The following is a 21,823-nucleotide window of genomic DNA, read 5'->3' as shown; positions in this document are numbered from 1 at the left end:
CACAAGCCAGCACCTTGCAAGCTATTCTGATGCTAAGCAACAAAATAGCAAAATTTGTATGTGTCGCGTATAGAGCAGCATTACCACTAACTAGTTAAGTGGAAGTTACCTATCGCGCAAAAACGGCAGGTTCACCACTCCAGAATGACAAATGTGGACTGCCCGTTCTCCAATTTAGGGAAAGAGGTTGCTTTAATAAGGGACCACAAACTTCTTAGGCTGATGGCGCCTCCAGTTTATGAAACTCACTACTTACCATCCAAAAAGAATAAACGCTAGGGTGCAAATATGTACATAACTCCAAAGGAAGCATATTTATTTTAAAAAGCCAAATTACTTAAAAACTTAATTTGACAATGCCATTCCTGAGAGTTATGCCACCAAATCATCACATACATCAGTCAAAGCCTGTTCGAAACACCATTGTACGAGGTCGGCATGGTCCAGAGAAGAGGGTGAGACAGTTGTGGTTGAGACGTCGGTCGATGAAGCAGTTGTATCTGAAGAAACTGTGGTCGAAGCAACGGTAGTTGAGGCGGTTGTGCTTGTAGAGTCTACAGATGAAACAGTTGTATTTGAAGAAATTGTGGTCGAAGCAACTTTAGTTGAGGGTTTTGTTTTTTTATGTTTTACAATCCGGGCTAGAAGGAAGATATTTAATATTTTATATTATTCGAAAGGGGTTTGGGAATGTAAGTCTATTTAAGACAAAAAATCCTGAGTACCAAGTACTCATGAAACTTGGTGTGTTAACATCTGTATACGACTTGGCAAAGCAAATTAAACATAATTTTTCATTTTATTTTACTAACTTTGGCAGGATCCGTACACGACTTTTTCATAACTCCTAAGTCTCAAAATTTGCCTGAAGTAGGCCTAAAATGGTTCTGAAAAAATCGTGTACTTGCCTGGAAATAATTTCAAACAGGTCTTCAAAGGGTCCCGGAACGGTCGAAACTGTGGTACTTGCGCCAAAATTTTCCTAAACTAGTCACGAAATATTTCGAAAATAGTCCTATGTCAAATGGTGCAGAACTAGTCGCAAAATGTTCCTGAAATAGTTCTAAACAGTACCCGAAATGATACAGAAATAGGAAATGATCTGCACCACGCCCAGAAACGATCGAAAAAGTCGTGAACTTGTCCCAAAAAAGTCCAAAACTGGTTCTAAAATAGTGCTGAGCTTGGCCCGAAATGGTCCCGAACTAGACGCAATATGATGCCGCACCAGCCAAGAAATATTCCTGAAATAGTCCCTAAATGGTCCTCAAATGCTCGTGAATTAGTCCATAACATATTGATCCTGGAAAGGTGCCGAAACCATCCCGAAATTAACCCAGTCTAGTCCGCAAATAGTCCTGTCCAAGTCCTGAAATGGTCCTGCACAAGTCCTGAAATGGTCCTGCAGAAATTTCGAAACAGTTGCGAATTAGGCCCGAAGCGGATCCGCACTAGGCTCCAACTAGTCCCGAAATAGCACTGAACTACATAGATCAGATATGTTCACAAAACATAGTTACAGATTTTATGCTCAGTTAGGGCAAATTTAAACGATACCGAGAGATAAGATGTTTATACATCAAGTAACACTCACAATCCACGAGGACCACAGCGAAGGCAGCCACAACTAGTATCAGCAACAATTTCATCTTTACCACGCGAAGATATTCTACAAAATACGCATTTATATTTAATTTGATGTCTCTTTTATAGCATAATTTTATCTAAGGAGGAATCGGGAAATAAATAAAATAGAATTCATTTTTTTTTATACATCCGGACTCAACATATATTTACCCAGACAATATAAATAACAGCCCGAAAAAGTACCCAAACAATAACATATATTTTCAATACATAGTTATGTGGGGCTACTATTTATTTGGCAAACATATGAAATTGTCTTACCCACACGCTTAAATTAAAAATTTAAATATTTACATACATCTTGGGGTGGTCCTTAAAAATATCAATTTGGGGTTCGCTAGCAGGGTTTGAAATAAGTGAATTTTTCTAGTCGCAAAAATTTGACAAAATGGAAAAAAAAACAAGTAAGAAAGTCTAAGTTCGGACGGAGCCGAACATAAAATACCCGGCGCAAGTATTAAATATATGTTTTCCACCTTTCCGAAAGCTACCGCTACATGGTAAGCCGGGGCGTATCAATTTTGAGTAAATTAGAGTCCTTAAATTTCGAAATTTTGAAGTTTCAAGCATTTCTGAAATTTACCGTTATATGAAAAGCGGCCTCAATTTTAGTCCGATTTCAATAATTTTCAACGTTTTGCTTTTATGTGGCAAGCACAATAACCATACCGTGTTTGGTACAAATTGGTAGAACGGTTACCGAGATACATACATATATGTGATCATAAGTGGGCGGTGCCACGCCCATTTTCCGAAATTTTATCACAAACGTATTTCTTGGTAAAGAATTGTTGCAATCATCTATTTTGAATAAATTAGCTTTAATATTTACCTTGGATAAATGGAAACCTACATACCAAATTTTGTTGAGATATCTCAATTTTTGCTCGAGTTATCGTGTACACGGACGGACGGACAGACAGACATGGCTTAATCGACTTCTCTATTCATTGTGAGCATTTATGTATACATTTGTCTATATCTATCTGGATTCATTTTGGCTGTTACAAACAATCGTTATGTGAACAAAATTAATATACCCTTGTGCACAAGTTCGCTCGGGTATAAAAATACACACATAATAGGGTGGTCCTTAAAAATATCAATTAAGGGTTCGCTAGCACGGTTTAAAAAAAATGTGTTTTAATGACAACAATTCGACAAAATGCAAAATAAAAAATACATTTGTACATATTAGGGTGGTCCTTAATAATATCAATTTATGGGCCGCAAGCAGGGTTTAAAATAAGTGATTTTTTCAAATCGCAAAAATCGACAAAATTTTGATGATTGAAAAAATTTTAAATTTAGCATGTAAAATTTTAATGTTTTCAAGTCAAAAATTTTGCGACTTTTTTCAATTTAACAAAAAAAAAATATTTTTTCAAGCGTTGGTGCGATACTTCACTTTTTTTAATTTTAAAATTCTCGTAGATGTGTACATTTTGCACGTAGAACCAAATAGAGACGTGCTAATAAAAAATTTAGATGTTAATATTTTTAAGGACCACCCTTGTTCATATGTCTCTATGTATACTCTCCCAGAGAAAACTGCAGGAGGACAGAGGTATCCCCAGTTACTCCATATCCGGTGATTCACGGATGCCTTTCTTTGCCAAGCCACGCTATTTCCCGGAAACAAAATTAGCGTGAATAGAAAATATTTCGACGCGGTTGATAGGAAGGTCAGACATTAATTAAGAAATTTTTAGTACAGGCGGACACCCCCGATATCACATCGGGGATCTTATACTTCGTAGTAAACAAGACCTGTTCGATCTTGCTGGGATTGACTGCGAGGTCGCAGTTAGCCGACCACCTAAGTAGTTACCAAGTTCCGGTAACTTTGAGTCTGGGTATGCAAAAATCGTCGCCTAACCATAAGTGCCACATCACCTGCATAGGCATACCCGCCAGACAGTTAGAGAACACCAGTTGGCGAGGTGACCATATTGACTCTGCGCTGTATGCAGGTGCTCTCCCACCCCGTCATTTTGACGAAAATCTTAAATTCGCGCGAAAAAATTGTAAACGCAAGTAGTTACACAGGGTTTTTGAATTTTCTAAAAAAAAAAAAACAAAACATTTAAGTATGTCGCCTAAATTGCTGTTTCTTAGTTATGCATGTACATTAGAGTAGTCCGAAAATGCATATGAAAAAAGTAAGGTCCGAATTTTAAAGCGCTCACCCCTAGGATTGTTCGATATAGATAAAATGTAGGCCTGTTTTTTTAATTCAACCTCATAAAGTATTTATAGGTCAGTCAAAGTGCTCAAAGTTTCTCATGTATTTTATATGGAAAAAAAAAACAATTTCTCTTATAAATGGTATAGAACTCTTGAAAACTAATATTTTTTGATCGGAAAACTTTTTTTTCACTTCAGTGGACTTCAAATAATAATACCCAATTGTTTATAGTCAATATTGAAAAATGGCTAAATAAAAAGGTGGATAATATCTGAAGTATCCTGAAGAGAAACAGAGTTTTCCGACTGAAAAATATTGTTCTTCAGAATCCAATACCATTTCCATTTTCCTTTTTTCATATAAAATACACGGAAAATGTTGAGCGCTTTAAGCGACTCTAATTTTATTTTTTTTTGCCTTTTTTGATTTCAAAATAAAAAACAATGGGTGTAATCTTTTTCGATATAGAAAATCGTATGGTGTGTGAGCATTTAATTCTGACTTCACTCCTTTTGGACCATCCTAACTTCAAACAAATTTTGCACGTGATCTCCAATGCCTCCAAAGGTAAATATGTTTATGTCAAATTGTAAACATTGTACGGTTTTGAAGTAGTTTACTTTTACGCAAAATATTGTGTCTTCTTTCTACCTTCCGTTTAAACAATGCTCGTATAAATTTATTTTCGCAAACGTGCGCCTCGAGGCATACACAACTCGTGTTTATTTCCCTATATAGTTTCGACAAGTCGCTTTAATTCTTTAAGTAGAAATTTTCTAATGACAAGCAAGAATAATTGAGTTCTTCCATCCAGTAGAGGAAAATGTCCTTTTGGCCGGAAATTCAAAGGAAGTGAAATCACTGTCCAACACTGGTTGATCAACACGAGCAAATGCTATATGTTATGAAAAATGATATCTCTCTGACCAACTTTGCCGAAGACAGTGCTAGTCCAGAGGGTTAAAATGTGTACCTTTTCACCGAAAGTGGAATTAATATATAGAAAATATATGTATATAAAAAATTTTATGAGGTCAGCGTTCTTCAGTAAAATTTGGAAAACTTTTTAACCCTGTCACTTATACCATAACAGGTTTTTAGTCCCTTATTTGACCTTAGGAGTTACTTAATCTGAGAATTAAGAAAAAATTTGATTCAAAAAATAAAAAATAAAAAGATATATATGTATCTAAAAATATATTGAAATAGAATACGTCTTGCGCTTCGGTATATGTATGTAGATGACATGCTCAATTGTTGTAGTTGTAATTTTTAGAGCTTCACAAAAACGCTTATTACAGCAGAACTATTGAAGCGATCTCAAAGAAAAAAGGGGTGTTTCAAAGATGAAATTCCATATATACCGACAGATTCATTATTTTCAAACTATATTTGGGAGGGTTGCCATCTGTTAGAAAAATTTAATTCAACTTGAATTGCGTATTCTACGTATAAGATTAGGGTGTGTGGCTTCGACACAGCCCGCAGGTCACGACCAAGGCGCTGGCCTGATCCTTTTTTTAACAATATCTACAATGCAGAAAAAAAAATTTTCCTAAAAATTAAAACAAACAATTTTTCTTCTTAACACAATAAAATCTAAGAATCAAGAGTAAAGCAAGTTAAGAAAAAGAAAAAAAGTTATTCAAGAAAGAAGAAAAATGTGTTTCCAAAAATTTAACGAAATAAAAGAATAATATTATTTTAAACAACTAAAACTACGAATAAAAATATGAAAATAAAAATGTGTGTGAAAATTTAAAAAAAATTAAATAAATTCATATATATGTACGTATGTACATATACATATACATATATGTATGTATTTCCCTTTTTAAAACCATCTACATTAATAAAAATGTTGTGTTCGTATGTCACGGTCGTCAAAACTCGAGAACGGCTGAACCGATTTGAATAATTTTTTTTTTGTATTGTTCGGTGTAATACCAGAACCAATGATATCGCAAAAAATTTGAGGGTTGCCACATATTTGAAAATTTTTAAACCCAATTATATTGATAAAATAAATAAATCATTACAAATGGGTCCCAAATTAAAGTGGTTTAAGAAAGATAACTGCTGGAAATATTGTTGATGATAGTTGCCACCTATTTGAAAATTTTAACTCAGTCAAAATGATAAAATAAATGAAATATTGCCAAGTGAGTGTCAAACTAAAGAATTTTAAGAAGGCTTACAGCCGAAAGTATGTTTTTTGAGGGTTGCCACCTGTTTGAAAATTTAACTAAAGTACATCGACAAAATAAATTAAATATTACAATATGGCAATCAATTCAAAGAGGTTTAAGAAAGATAACTTTTGGAAATATTTTTGAGAAGGGTTGCCACGAATTTTCAAATTTTTACTCAGTTAAATTGACAAAGTAAATGAAATATTGCTATGTGGGTATCAAACTAATGACTTTTAAGAAGGCTTACAGTCGAAAATATTTTAAAGGAGTGTTGCCACCTGTTTAAAAATTTAGCGTAATTTAATTGATAAACTAAATGATATATGACTATATAGATTTTAAATTTAAGAGGTTTAAAAAAGATAACTGCTGGAAAAATTTTTGAGTAAAGTTACCACATCTTTTAAAATTTAAACTCAGTTATTTTGATAAAATAAATGAAATACGGTAATTTGGGTATCAAACTTTAACTAAATTTAATTGATAAAATAAATAACTTATTATATATGTAGGTGTCAAATTAAATAGGTTTCTGAAAGACAACTGTTGAAGGGTTTCAACCTATTTGAAAATTTTATTTCAATTAAATTGATAAAATAAATGAAGTATTGCCATGTGGGTGTCGAAACTAAAGAGTTTTAAAAAGGCTTACAGTAGAAAATATGTTTGAGGAGGGTTACCACCTGGTTGAAAATCTAACTAAATTTAATTGATAAAACAAATGGTATATTACAATATAGGTACCAAATTAAAGAGGTTTAAGAAAGTTGACAGTAGGAAATATTTTTGAAGAGGTCTGCCACCTATTTGAAAATTTTAACTCTGTTAAATTGACTAAATAAATGAAATATTGCAATATCGGTAACAAGCTTTAGATTTCTAGGAAGGTGTACAGCCGAAAATATATTTGAGGAGGGTTGCCACCGGTTTGAAAATTTAACTCAGTTTGCATAATTGATAAAATTAATGACCCTATTAAAATAAAGGTATTAAATTAAAGAGGTTTAAGGTAGATGACTGTTGGAAATATTTTTGAGGAGAGTTGCCACCTTTTTGAAAATATGAACTCGATAGCTTAGTATGTTGCACCAATATAAAGCGATAAAATAAATAAACCAACGAAAAATTAGTCCTTTGTCAAATACGTTTTACTAACATTATTTATGTATGGATATGTACAAATGTAAAGCGGATACGGGCGATAGGTGGCGGCTGACGGTCGTTCCTGGTTGAATAGGGGAAAATAAGTATCCGCGCTCTTTTCAATAGAATTGAGTTCAACCTCAAAGCAGTAAAACTGTTAGGAGGGGAAGTTAAAAGATTGTTAATTTGGCGGGAAAAGTTTATAACAGTTTCTAATAAATACATGTGTACATGTGTGCGTACATACATATGTATATTATTAAACTTTAAGGTGGACCGTCTTGGATTGATTAAATAAATGAAATATTGCAATGTGGGTATCAAACTAAAGGGTTTTAAGAAGACTTGCAATCGAAAATATATTTGAGGTACAATATGGGTGCCAAACGAAAGGTATATGAAAAATCTTGATTTGGAAATATTTTTAATAGGATTATTACCTACCTAAAAGGAAAGACTGAAAATATTGAAATTAAATTAAATATTACATAAATGGTTCCAAACGAAAAGTGTTTGGGAAAGCTATACTAGATACATTTTTTAAATATTTCCACTTATCCACAATCTGAAAAGTTTAAATAAATATAGAATTTACAACATCTTATCAAACCAAGTGATCATATTATCAACGAAGAGCTGGTACACAAATTATTTAATGTAAAAAATTAATAAACAAGTAATTTGTAAGCACAAAACACAACCGACTTCAATTCTCGTATAAAAATTTAATAGTACCGGTAATTTTTTCATGATCCAATGATCGGATCTAAACCATATTAGTATGGGATCATCTGGGAATCGGTGACGTGGTCCAAAGTTACGCGGTAACATACACAAAAAAAAAAATATTCCGACGAATTGATACCTTCTCCTTTTTTTGAAGTCGGTTAAAAACTACTGAAACAAATAACAAAATGATAAAGGAGTAACGAAAACAAAAAACTATACCATGAAAAAATACTTAATGAAAACTTAAAATTGTTGGCACCGTTCCCTGGCAATATAAATCAGTTTACTTTTAATCGTAAACAATTTCGGTTGGGGTCGCCATAGCCTACTACGTACGTGCGAGTAACAAAGAAATTTTGAATAACATGAGAAAATATTATTGTGATTATGACTGTCACTACTATTGTGAACTCCTATTCCCCATCAAAGATTCCTAAATTGTTGCAAATGTTAAGATAATAAGAGCTGCGGAACTGAACCATACAGGAACATTTTTTAAAAGAGCGTGTTATTTCTGGCGTGTGCCGATGACATCGACATCATCGGTAACAGAAATCGCATCTGTTCTGCCTTTTCCAAGCTGGATAAGGAAGCAAAGGTAATGGACCTGGTGGCAAACGAGGACAAGACGAAGTAGTATCTCCTGTCATAAAATAATGGGAAAGTGGAGAATTTCGTTTACTAGGGAACGCATTATCACCGATAAAAATATCAGCATGGAAATCCCACGCAGAATCACTCTTGCCAACATGTGATTCTTTAGACTGAGTAGGCAATTCGGGAGTAAAGTCCTCTCTCGACGGAGAAAAACCACATCATGCCCGAGCTGTTATATGGCGCAGAAGCTTAGACAATGATAACATTCGATGTGGCGGCTCTGGAGTATTCGTGAGAAAGATCTCTAGGAAGATTTACTGGCCTCTACACGTTGGCGACGGGGAGTACCGTAGATTATGGAACGATGAGTTGTATGAGCTTTACAACGAAATGTACATAGTGCAGCAAATGAAAATAGAGCGGCTCAGCTGGCTTGGGCATGTCGTTCGAATAGGAACTGATGTTCCAGGTGGGAAAGTATTCAACTCGCAATCCGCTGATGGTAGCAGAAAAAGAGAGAGACCCCAATGCAATGGCGAGACTAAGTGGAAAAGGACTTGGCTTCACGTGGCATTTCCAACTGGCGTGCTTTGTCGAACTACCAGTCAATGAGAGATTAAGACGAATTTTATTGCTTGATAATTTTTTCAACTTATAAATATAGAAAGGAGAACTGATCGAAAAAATGTTTTTTTATTAAGAAAATTAATTATAGGAACTGGCTTAGTGAACGAGCTATTCTTGCTGCGAAGAACAGGGATGTCTTTCAAATAAATAATAGTGGCATTGACAGCAGTCGTTGCTTGAGCTGGTCTGCTCTTTCACCAGGACTTAATAATGCTCAAGACCAACCTTTGGAAAAGTATGGTTTAGACTTAGATGCGGATTGCTTCTCGGATGTTGCGTGTACCTATGTCGGCAAACCAAATATCCTTGATATGATGTGTGCACACAATTACTTATTACAAAATCAAACTCATATGAAACGTATGCTTTGTTTCGTTATTAAATTATCGTCCATATAACAGGAATATGCCACAGCAAAGCGTGGCAGGGTACAGCTAGTAAAATATAAAAATTAATAGAAAATTTAATTAAAAGACGACAACAAAACTAATATAAAAATAAGTGAAGAAGTATTTATATGTTCGGCACGTATTAAATAAACTTTTTTCACTAAATCTAAAATCTGGGGTTTTCCCCCTTTTTTAACATTTTCGATGCTATCGTCGCTACCATGTCAAACAATCGCATGTGAAAATATATAATTTTTGGGGAGTGCAAAAAAACTGTTGTTGTCATTAGGAAAAAGTTGATAATACAAATAAAATCTGCCTACAAGACATCGTGTTAAAATAAAAGATTCTCATGAGATTAATACAGCTATGTAGCTACGTTCGACCCCAAAAACTGTTAGATACGAAGTCTAATGTAGTTTGGAAAATCCCAATGTAATATTCTTTTGACTGATTCAAAATGGCGGTTGTTAAGGGTTTGTTTTTCACCTTAGAAACCATAAATGACTTGATCTAGAAAAACGGCCAAATACAGGTACTTTGTTTTTGCCTCTGTTCGGTGCGCTTCCTCCATCGGCGATTGTATATTTATGAGAAGCTGTTTTTCATGACAGATATACAACGGTGGGCCATTGACTGCCGAGGGGCGACCGCTGTTAAGAAAAAACTTTTTTATATATTGTTTGCGATGTGGTTTTACCAGGGCTTTGAACCCAGCGCGCACTGCTTACCACTACAGCGGCCGCCACGCTTTTAATCCTACATTTTTTCCCTCAGATGAATCTTGCTATTAGCAGCAGAACTTCTTGCTTCTCAATACGCAAAAGGGTAGGCTTAGAAGCTCCTAGCGGTTGGTGTTGTTCTGGTCGCACCATCGATGCCTCCGCAAACTGACTTGGACTTCACTTCTGTCTTTATTCATTAGGCGGATGATTTTGGAAATCGTAGCATGCACCCAAAATGGATGCTTTGGCCTTTCGGATTGTTTTATCTAGATGCGGATTCATTGTGGGTTTGTCATTAAGAATAGCTATCAGATATTTGCCATTTTTACTTCTCTGCAGAAATCGGCTATGTAAGTCTTCTAAACGTCAGCGTTCAAGCCTTCATTACATTAGGCTGATGGGTCCGTCTGATTTTAGCTGCTCTGCTATTTTCTCCCATCTTGGTGATGCATCCCATCGCCATTTCTTGCCATTGTAGCGGTCGACAAGCATAGCACACCCGAGCAGCGATATTAAAAAGGGCTGAATATGGACAAGAGATGAACTGGGAAGATGCCATCTACTTCCGGTGATTTGATTAGATAAACATAGCCCAACTGGGGATGGGGAAAGGATCATCGAAGGTGCTTCAAACGATTGCCCAATCGCCTGCGTAGCATCGCCCAGTCCACGTGTAAATGGTTCAGTGGCAAGTAAGTAAGGAAAAAGCGTCGCGACCTGCAAGTGGACTTGGGGGACACGGGCTTTGTTATTTTTGTGCTGCAATATTGCCGCTATATCCTTGTCTTGTCGAGTGGCAGAGCGTAGGCTATGTAGCTATACAAATTCTTCATGAAAAGCGCGTTTCGATTCAAAGGCTTTGGTAGTGGATCCATTTTTCCTAGCTGCATCTTTGCTGTACAACATATCAAGCTTCCTGCGCTCATCTCTTTCTTTATATGTAAAAAATCCTCCCGTCCATATTATTTTCCCGGTAACGGTATTCATAGATTTTTTTTTCGAAAAATTATATGTAAGTATTTATTTTTATATTCAATTTTCAAACATTTAATCAGAAAGCACCGCAAAGTAATGAAAACATTACTTTTAATCCTCGCGAAGGAAATATCTCTATACAACAGTAGCGTTTGATACTACTCAAGAGGAAGTTGAAGAAGAAACAGCAGCTTCTGTGGTAGAGTTACTTGGTGGAGGTGGTGGCGGAAGTGGATGGCGGCCACAACCGGGTCGACCACCAGGTCCACCGAATCCACCTAGGGGTCCTCCCAAACCAACTCTTAAAGGTCCTCCAAATCCTAAAAGTCCAAAAAATGCACGTCCTGTAAGAATGTTATTAATTATTTATCTATTAATAAAATCTTAATTTGCTGTCAGTCAACTTACCTTCAACAAGGGCAACAGCGAAGGCGATAAGGAAAAGTGCGTTGAATACTTTCATTTTTCTACTTTGCGTGAAGCTTTGCTAAATGCTAACTTAAAAATAATTTCATTGGCCTTTTATAGCATTAGTTCTCTAACGGAAGAGCTGTATAAACAATAATATACTCGTATTTATTTGAATAATTTGCTATCAATTCATAAAACAAATAGATTTGCTATTGCGCAGGTTTATATTAAAAAATAAGTATAATTAGGGATGAAACGACACGAGTAAATACAAGTAAAAGTACTCGATACTTTTCGATCGATACCAAGAAACTGAAACTAAATTTCTTTAAATTTAATTTTTGTACATAATAGTACATTTCCACTGTCCTAAAATCTTTGGAAAAACTTCTATTTCTAGGAAGTACAACAAAAGAACACTTTTTCTCAGAAAAATTATATGAGCAAATTTTTTTCTAGTGAATTTTCTGTGTTAATTACCATTCATCATTATACATTAAGTTTGGAGTTTAGGATTCCCATATAGTTAACTTATGACATAAAAAAAAATTTAACTTATTTAGTTCATAAGGAATACCTTCATAGCCAAAGGTATCAATATCAGTAGGTATCGATACTTTAGATCCGATATTTTTCAGGTATCGATACTTTCTATCGTTACTACTTCCAAGTAAAAGTATCGGTTCCTGCACGGTATCGCTTCATCCCCAAATAGAATGCAAACTGAAAAAAATACTCACAAAAGCACTGTATCAACAGCAAAACTTGAATTGAAAAAAGCAACAAAGTCTTAGCAGTATCCATTGAAGTTTTAGCTGCTACTTCGTATGTCACCACTTCCGCTCGCCAGACTCTTTCTAGATTTTAATGATTAATTTTTTAATTGAACCCACGTCACTTGTTGAGCTAAGAGCCAGCACCCACAGCTGAGCTAAGCGCAAATCGGAGCTTAGTATCTTATGTTTTATATTTATTAACAAACACTTGATATGTTTAAATTAAATGCGTCACCTTTTCCATTGGGTATGATGAAATATGTACATTAAAGTGGTCGAAAAATGTATGTAAAAAAAATAAGGTCGGATTTTTAATGCCGCCACCCCCTAGGATTGTTATATACTGAAAAACAATATACCCATATTTTTTTTATTTTGAAATAAAAAATAATTTAGGTAGTGCTCAAAGCGCTCAAAGTTTTCCATGTATTTTATATGGAGAAAAAACAACTTTTCGTAGAAATAGTGTAGAATTCTTGAAAATCAATATTTTTCGGTCGGAAAACTTTACTTATCTTCAGGAGATTCCCAGTAATAATACTCAATTGTTTCTTTAACAATTTTTTCATGATAACTATATTTTATAGGTCCTCCAAAGCCCTTAGAAAATGCAATGGGGGGACCAATAAAAAATCTTGAATCATAAAAAATGGTTAAATAAACAATTGGATATTAATACTGGAAGTCTCCTGAAGAGAACCACAGTTTTCCGGTCGAAAAATATTGATTTTCAAGAGTTTTATACCATTTCTACGAAAAAATTGTTTTTTTCTCCATATAAAATACATGGAAAACTTTGAGCGCTTTGAGCACTCCCTAAATATTTTTTGATTTCAAAATAAAAAGTAGGGGTATATTTTTTTCGATATAGATCAATCCTAGGGTGTGTCGGCATAAAAACTCCGACTTTATTTTTTTGGACCACTCTAATGTACATACATACTTACATATACTGGAAATTTGGTGCAGTTTATGTTCCTGCCGCTGTTGTGTAGTGGTAAGCAGTGCGCGCTTCCACTCCACAATGCCTGGGTTCAAACCCTGATCAAAGCAACATCGCCAAAAAAAAAAAAAAAAAAAAAGGTTTTCTCTTAACAGCGGTCGTCCCTCGGCAGGCAATGGTAAACCTCCAAGTGTATTTCTGCCATGAAAAACAGCTTCTCATAAAAATACAATCGCCGTTCGGAGTCGGCGTAAAACTGTAGGTCCCTCCGCTTCGTGTGACAACATCAACGCGCACGCCACAAATCGGAGGAGAAGCTCGGCCAAACACTAACATATGTGTAAGCGCCAATCTATTATTATTATTATTATGTTCCTGCACGTATCTTACTTGAGCCAGTCTCGATATTTCCCTTTCCTGGGAATTCTAGGATACAAATTATATCTGAGGAATTGGAAAACGTTTCCGGCAAATTTTAACTTAATTTACGTTTTATTTAACATAAACAGAAAAAGTAGGCTTACATAAATTTTTGAAATATGCCAACTCTTTTATAAAAGGGTTTCAAAATAATTTCGTTTAACACAATTAAAATTAATTCAATCATGGTGTTTTCGTTTCTACCAAAGAATGTGGCCTTTTGATTGCCCCTCCTTCTTCTCTTTTCGTGTTCGTTTCTTAAAATTTCACACTCTTGTAAGTCAAAAAAGCTTTTTGAAGCTTTTCGAGGGAAGAAGGTTGCCCTGAAAACCAGCTGGTAGCTTAAAAGAACAATATTATGAAATTCGTGCATCATACAAGGATAAGAGGGCAAACACATGCCCTTTTACAGGGTTGAGTGTAACGCATTTTGCACCGTAGCTACGCGTAGGAGGGCAACATTTTTTGGAAGAAACGAAATCAACATAAGTAAAACTTGACTTAAAAAAAATTGCATAAAAAGCTCCCTTTCACTTCTTTAGCTTAATTGTAATGTTTCATTAAATGTAACTGTAACTTTAAACTAGTGGCAACCCTTTTTAAAAACATTTGATAAATAATGCTTACTTCCTCTCGTTCAACACCCAATATTATGATGTTTCTTTTAACTTGCCAATTACATTCATTGAGAGTTAATCAGCCGGTGGCAACTCTCTTTAATTATATAAATCAAGAAACCAAGGCCACGTAAATTCTTTCCGATTGGCATCTATCAATGCACAAATAAATATTAAAAGATTTTAATTAATTTATTGATTAAATTACTTTAATTTTTTTAGTTGGTGGCAACGCTATACAGAATTTTTTAGAAATAAAGCCTTTTAAACCCTTTCCCCATTGCTACCATTATTACACTATTGCATTTAATTTAAAATTAAATTGATTTTTAATTACTAAGTAGGTGGCAATCCTTTTTAAAAATAACTTCGAAATAGATACGGCTTTACTTAAGCCACTCTCTTTTGACTCCAATAATGAAATACATTCATCTTGTTACTGAAATTGATTCTGAGTTTCTAAACAGTTGGCAACCCTCTTCAAAAAATATTTTTGAAATAGAGCGTATTTGAACCCATTTCATTTGCTATCCTCATTATTATTAAACTTGTTAATTTAACTTATTTAGAATTTTTGTACAGCTGGCAACTCTTTTCACAAATTTAAATTAAAAAAAGCTCTCTTAAACCCATTCAGATAGACATATTTCTACAAATACTAAAAGCTTTCAATCCACTTGATATTAATAATAAAATTTACTTAATTGATTTGGAATTTAAAAATAGGTGATAATCCTCCTCAAACAATAGTTGCCCAATTGTACCGCTTGGATATTTAATCGGCACCACTCTCTTCAGAGATTAAACCAAGGAATGAAACCGAAACCCAAACCGAAACCGTAACCGTTTAAAACCGTTTCGTTTTTCAAAACCGAAACCGAAACCGTAACCGTTATCTTAACCTGAAAAGGAACGATACCGAAACCATTTCAATCACAGGTTTCAATCGGTTTCCAGAAATTTACAAAAATAATAAATCAAAATTTCTTTGAAATAAATGATTTATTTAACCAAAATCAGCAATATTTTGCTAAAATTCTTGTTAAGTAGTAAATAAGTATGTCAAAGTAACTTTTCGCAAAAAGCTACTAAAATGGTGCCTAATAAATTAAATCTCGGATCTGGCATCGGTTATTTGGAAGAAGTCATTTTGATTTTCATTTTCACGTGTATAGTTGTAAAGGACACAGAAATGAAGGGGTTTCATAATTATGTAGTAAATATATGACGAAAATAACAATTATATTTTAGTTTTCATACACCTTTAGTTTTACAGCAAAACGGAAACATTTAAGTGAATCTGGTGATGACGTTGTTGCTGTGTATCTGTGTAGTTTTCAGCGAAAACTGGTTTTCGTTTGACAGATTTTACATGGACGAAAACACAAGTTTTAGGTCGAAAACCAGTTTTAGCAACGAAAACATGTTTCCGATGTCGGTCAGAACATGGTATAAGTGACAAAAACAAGAAAAACGTGAATCAGCTGTTTCTCGACTTGTGGGCACGAAATGTGGTTTTTGCGTTCCCGTACTTCTGGACTTTGTTCCATTTTTGAAAGAAAATGTTTCTCTTATTCTCTAATTACCAAATCCGGTCCGGTTTGTTAGGGAAAGAACCTAGTGTTGATATTATCAGTGAACTGTAATTTTCAATTTTCTTTCCTCAACCTTTAAGACATTGTGATTTAAATAATATCAACAAAATTTCTGTGAAAAACCGAAACCGGAACGAAACCGAAACCAAAACCGAAATAAATTTTGAAGAACGAAACCAAAACCGAAACCGAAACACTTGGCAAAACCGAAACCCAAACCGGAACGTTATTTTGAATCGGTTTCATTCCTTGGATTAAACACACAATTGGTTGCAGGATAGTTAAGTACTAGTAAATCGAGTAGGATTCGTTGCATACTCTCAGGCTATGAAAAATGCGCAATTCGCATCACATTCAGCACAATAGTTAGAGTAGAATTCCACAGCAAGCTTTTCAGGCTTTGAGCGCTCTATTCAGCTATAAGAAAATAGTTAGTTGCATACCCTCCAGCTTAAACGTCCAGCCAGCGTTGCCGTTTTGGTCCAATTGGACCAAAATTTGGTAGCTTCATTCTGCGTTGGTAGCTTGGTTGGTTTGATGAAGCTTTTGGTAGGCAAAAATGTTTTGAAAATACAACCAAATTGAACATTAAAATTTGTTCGCTTAATTTAAGTTTATATGTACATTCAAAACACTGCCTACACGTATAAGATTTCTTTATTTTTTTTCTATATTTTATTAAGCAGACAATTTTATGCAAACAGAAACTCACTTCCCAAAGCTATGACCGATTAGCTGTTGAAATTAACGAGAAGTTACCTATCGTCTTGAAAGAAAAATTGGTGATAGTCAATTTGCAAAGTGTGAGTGTATTGGTAAAAAAGGGTGAGTGCATGCAAATTGAATCAAATTTGGATTTTTTTTAAAGAAATGCATAAAATGTCAACTTTTGTTTTTTCCACACAAAAAAAAATTGTTTGATATGAATTGAGCTAATCTCAAAGATATTAACATATTTTACAAAAGCTTTTTATACAATAACTTAATTATTTTATTTAAAGGCCCGAATTTATTTTGTTTAATCTTAAAGATTAGTGTGAATAATTAACCAATACTGTAAACAATATTATGTGTAGTTTTAATTTTTACTGCTAATTTGTGTAGCTAAAAACCCCGCAAACTCGAGAAATCTCGTTTTAATGATGAAAAAAATTTGGTAGTTTGGAAACTGATTTGGTAGGCGTTTTGGAACCTAAAAATATTTTTAAGTGGCAACACTGCGTCCAGCATGCCCTCCTATATACAGAGTATATCCGAATGGAGGCGGACTTTGACATAGCATCAATGTAATGCCGGCACCTATATACGATGGTGCGCCAAAATGGAGTTTAACATTAACACAACCAAAACTGCAATCATTCTTTTCAACAGGAGGAAGGCCAGTCGGCCATGAGCAATATAACCCCAAGTGGAGTTGCATTTATGTAGTGTTATCAGCGATGTGAAATATTTAGGACCGGTTTTGAACAACAAAATTCTATGGGAAAATCAGACGAGCAATTGTTAAGGGCTGTGATGGAAACGCCAGGCACCCAGTCTGGGTTAGCACAATAGAGAACGAGCGGTATTAATCTGTTCTAAACACCACCTTAGTTATTTGCAATACTGATAAGCGACTAACTTTTGTACACTGAGGGGAAAAAATATTAAAATCAAATAGAAACGTAATTGATCTTACTATAAACGTCAACGAAAGTACTGTATATTGGTAAATATTCAATTCAATTACGCGCATATTAAAATGACCGCGTTCGTACTGAAAAAGCATCCGTGAATTGAATAACCAAGCCGAAAACTAAAAAAAAAAATATTTAACTTGCATGTTGCCTGCAGTGGAAGTCGAACCCTGAACATCTCTGGATATCAACAAATTGTGGCATGCATCTTTGCGCACTCAGCTACACCCAGGCATATAAATTTGCTGCTAAAAAAGCATTGTCCATGAAACGGAATATGCGGCAGTTGTTGCTGAGATAGCAGCGTGGAAAAAAAGCTTTCGGGAAATACATGATAAAGTAGTAAGCGAATTCATCTGGTGTTATAATAGGCGATATGCGGAAATTGTTAAGCGGGTCAAAAGTGTTTGTTTAGAATAAAAGCGAGAAATGCACTAGAATAGGGCTATCATGTAAATTTTAAAATTTATGTGGTAATATGGGCCTTAGGTTGGATCCATAATCACTGCCCAAGCTTCAACGCATGGTTTGCATTATGGCAGCTGGAGGTAATTTTGGAGCCGGATCCTCTGTACATAATGATAGAGAAGCCGATAAAAAGAACTATTTTGAACTACGCAAGCGAGTGGTTTGGCTGAGGAAAGGTCATATCAGCCAGAAACATGAAGAAATCCGGCATCCAGCCTGACTTCTCATCGATGAGATACCGCGAAAAAGATTATTTGAGAAAAGTTTCTGCATTGAATTATACAGCAGCTACATTTTGTAAAGGCGTCGAGAGTTGTGTAAACTGCACTGGTACACGGGCGGCTCGAAAACTCCTTGGGGCGGAACATAGGAGCAGGCGGCTGTGGGCGCAGAGCTAGGATATTGCTTTGCTGCGAATGGAAGTTAACCGATCATTTTTTGGGCAGAAGTTTACGTCATCAGTTCAGAAACATCAGAAGCGACTTGCAAGGCTGCGGAACTGACATGACCTGGTATAAGAGCTTCCGAAACTATACTAGTACAAAAGGTATATCTTGTGAATAGTACTTTCATAGCTACTAGCAAGCGTGCTACCTGTTAAGCCTGAGGAGGTTCCAAACCGCCCTTATCAATTGTGTTCAAAGACAGGCTTGCCTATCGACTATTCTGTGGTAAGCTGACGAGACGAGTATTTAGATGAAAGCGTATTTTCCTAAAATAATAGCTCTTTAATCATTTAGAAAACCTAAGACCCATGGAAATCAGCGCTTTCTGAAATTTCTGCAAAACCGAAACTGCAGAGATCAAATTTATGTTTTTTCACGATTAATTTTTGTACACAAAATCGTTGGAACGCAAAATACTTAGTTAGGCATGTCATATTTAAAAAGAAAATTTTTCTATCAAAAATTTTGTATCTTATTCGACAGCTGGCACTTTAGTAATAAAAGTTGAGAATATTGCTTATACAAATCCGTCCGTAATAAACGTGCGCTCCATAAGGTTCTATGTACACAAGGTAGAGTCTTCGCTGGAAAATAAACAATAAATATACGTTGGCGGCCTTCCTGGTAAACTGGATCTCTATCATGCTTCGTACAAGGATTGTTAACGCTAAGCTAGGTAACATCAAAATCATCAGATAACCGAAATTGGGGACTCCGCAAGGCGGAGTACTGTAGCGGCTGCTGTGGCGTACTAAACAGCATTCGTCAAAGGCTCAACAGGGAAGGAGTCAAAGTTGTCGCGTATGCAGACGATGTAGTGATAACGGTATCCTAATTGTGCAAAAATGTGATAAGCAGAATGCTTCAAAGAGCACTAGGGTAATTGGGTTCTTGGACAGATAGCTAAGGGATCAACTTCAATCCCTCAAAGAACGAATTACTATTATACACTACAAGGAAACAAATTTCTAATTTTAATCTACCTTGCTTAAATGGGCCTGCTCTTTCTCTTTCCCCTTTCGCTAAGTATTTGGGAGTCATTCTCATTTCGAAATTAAACTGGAAAATGAACACAGAGCACCGAGTAAAAATGCATGGGGCCTACGACCTTATCTTATGCGGAAGCATTGAACGGCATCTGTCATCTGCCAACGATGTATCTCTTTATTATGAAGTGTGTGAAAAGAGCCTACGTACGGACATGGACCTATCTTGTACTCTTTCAACCTCCCAAGCATTCGCAAAAAATCTGAATAGAAATATTCTATTCTTGATGAACGCTTCGAAGTATCCGTTTATACGGACGGCTCAAAAATGGATAGTGGTATGGTGGCGGGTCCGACCCCCAAATCGATGGGTCCATTCGATTACCAAATTCTGCCAGTGCTTTTCAGGCAGAGGTCTTTACAATCAAAGAGGCATGCAAAATAAGCTAGCGATGCTAGTTTCTCGGATAGTCAGGCAGCGATCAAGGCACTTGGCTGTGTAAGCATCATCTCCAGTATTATAAAAAAAAAAGTGCGAGAACTTTATGACTTTAGCTGATAGGCTAATCTGGGTACCGGGGCACAGCAGAGTTCTCGGCAACGAGATAGCTAACGAGGTAGCCAGTAATGGGTCGGCTCTGGATGTATCCGACACAGAGTAGGTGCTTGTGCTACCTAGCTATGTATATCAAGAGCCGAATTTTACAGCATTGGAAAAAGGTGGATAATAGTAGGTGGAAAAAACTACAAACCTGTAGGGTCCGCAGGAGTCTCTGGTCTATCTATTGCGCAAAACGTATTGAATTTCTTATCAAACTATCGTTTGCCCGTTTTCGTGGGGAACTGTGCCGTGGGGATCCATGCTGAAACACTAGGACTGGAACACAACACTTCTTGTCTTAGCTGTAATTCACCAGATCCAGAAGAAACGGCGGAGAATCTGCTCTGTAATTGCCTAGCATTATGTATGACTAGAATAAGAGTTCAAGGCAAAACCTGTGGTTTTACACACATAAATGATATTAACCAACTGCAACTTCTTAAATTCTTTAACTACACATGCTTGATTTAAGAAAAATAACTAACTTCTGCTGCTTTCATTCAGGTTAAATTGCGATTAGTGGTTCTAAACCGGCATGCATAAGTGCTAATTGGAGTTATTAAATTCGCCACTTCAACCAAACAACCAACCAATAAATATATTAAAATATTTCATATGACATGGAGAAAAATACTTGCATATTCCCACAAGGGGACCAAACTAATACTATAGTTTATTTAAAATACTCCACACACTTTAAAAGCTAATAAAGCGCTCCTACACTTAACTTCGAAAGAATTATCCGACCAAATACCTGCACAAATCAGTCAAAGCCTGTTCGTAACACCATTGCGCGAGTGCGGAAAAGGCAACTGTAGGTTCTGCAGTTGAGCTGGAACCGGCTGATGGTGAGCCCGTAGTAGTAATTGCGAGTGTGGCAGTTGACGGTGCGGCAGTTGACGATGAAGCAGCTGGTTTTCTTGGTGACAGTGGATGTCCGCCATGTTCTGGAGCGTCTTGCACTTGGCGAACTTTATTATTACCTCCAAAGTGTTTTGAAGTTCCACCCACTGGAAGTTTTCCGAATCCATTCGGTTTTTTAAAATCATATCCTACAAACTTTTTTGGCGCCTGCAGATTTCGTGCTGTAATAGATATATTGCACATTTTATTTATATACGTATTTTGTCAAGTAACCTCGGCAACTCACCTTCCACGAAGACCACGGCGAATGCAATAAGCAAAACGATTGTGAATAATTTCATCTTTACACCTAGCGGAGTTTTCACCATATGCGCAATTAAATTTATTTTGATGACCTTTTTATAGCTTGACTTTACTTAATGAGGAATTTAAATGCAAACAGAACATTTGCTTTATTTTCAAATACATGAGAATATACGTATTCAAATATACGCAATATACAAAGTAAATATCATATTGAGAAATTACCGAAGTTATTTATTTTCATATATGTAATACTTCTATATTGCTAATACATTCAAAGTACATTCCCCAACATCAGAGTGCCGACATATTTAAAAAAAGAAAGAGAGATCCGATCAGAGAATATACTCAAAAAGAATTCATATGAAAAATTAACAAAAATAAAATTTTTGTAAATCATGGAAATCGTTGCGGCCGCTGGTGGTGGCAGAGAATAAAAATACCAGGTGGCATTTCCAATTGGCGTCAATTAGCATAGATGGGAATCGAATAGCGTGCTTTATTG

The 21,823-nt window shown here is 35.5% G+C and overlaps 2 protein-coding genes across 2 annotated transcripts; both read right to left on the bottom strand.

Moving 5' to 3' along the window:
• Positions 1-283: 283 nt before the first annotated feature.
• LOC118735777 lies at positions 284-1,658 on the bottom strand. The gene is made up of 2 exons (XM_036465732.1): positions 1,595-1,658; positions 284-641 (listed from the first exon to the last, which is right to left on the bottom strand). Exons 1-2 carry the CDS (start codon positions 1,647-1,649, stop codon positions 373-375), a joined length of 324 nt encoding a protein of 107 aa, XP_036321625.1. The 5' UTR covers positions 1,650-1,658; the 3' UTR covers positions 284-372.
• Positions 1,659-20,723: 19,065 nt separating this feature from the next.
• On the bottom strand, positions 20,724-21,542 carry LOC118735776. The gene is made up of 2 exons (XM_036465731.1): positions 21,302-21,542; positions 20,724-21,236 (listed from the first exon to the last, which is right to left on the bottom strand). The coding sequence occupies exons 1-2, from the start codon at positions 21,381-21,383 to the stop codon at positions 20,890-20,892; spliced, it is 429 nt and encodes a 142-aa protein (XP_036321624.1). The 5' UTR covers positions 21,384-21,542; the 3' UTR covers positions 20,724-20,889.
• Positions 21,543-21,823: the final 281 nt, after the last annotated feature.

Source organism: Rhagoletis pomonella, unplaced genomic scaffold (assembly GCF_013731165.1).
Source record: "Rhagoletis pomonella isolate Grant_MI unplaced genomic scaffold, Rhpom_1.0 Rhpom_scaffold_00003, whole genome shotgun sequence".
Taxonomy (NCBI): Eukaryota; Metazoa; Arthropoda; class Insecta; order Diptera; family Tephritidae; genus Rhagoletis; species Rhagoletis pomonella.
This window is presented reverse-complemented; position numbering and strand designations above follow the sequence as displayed.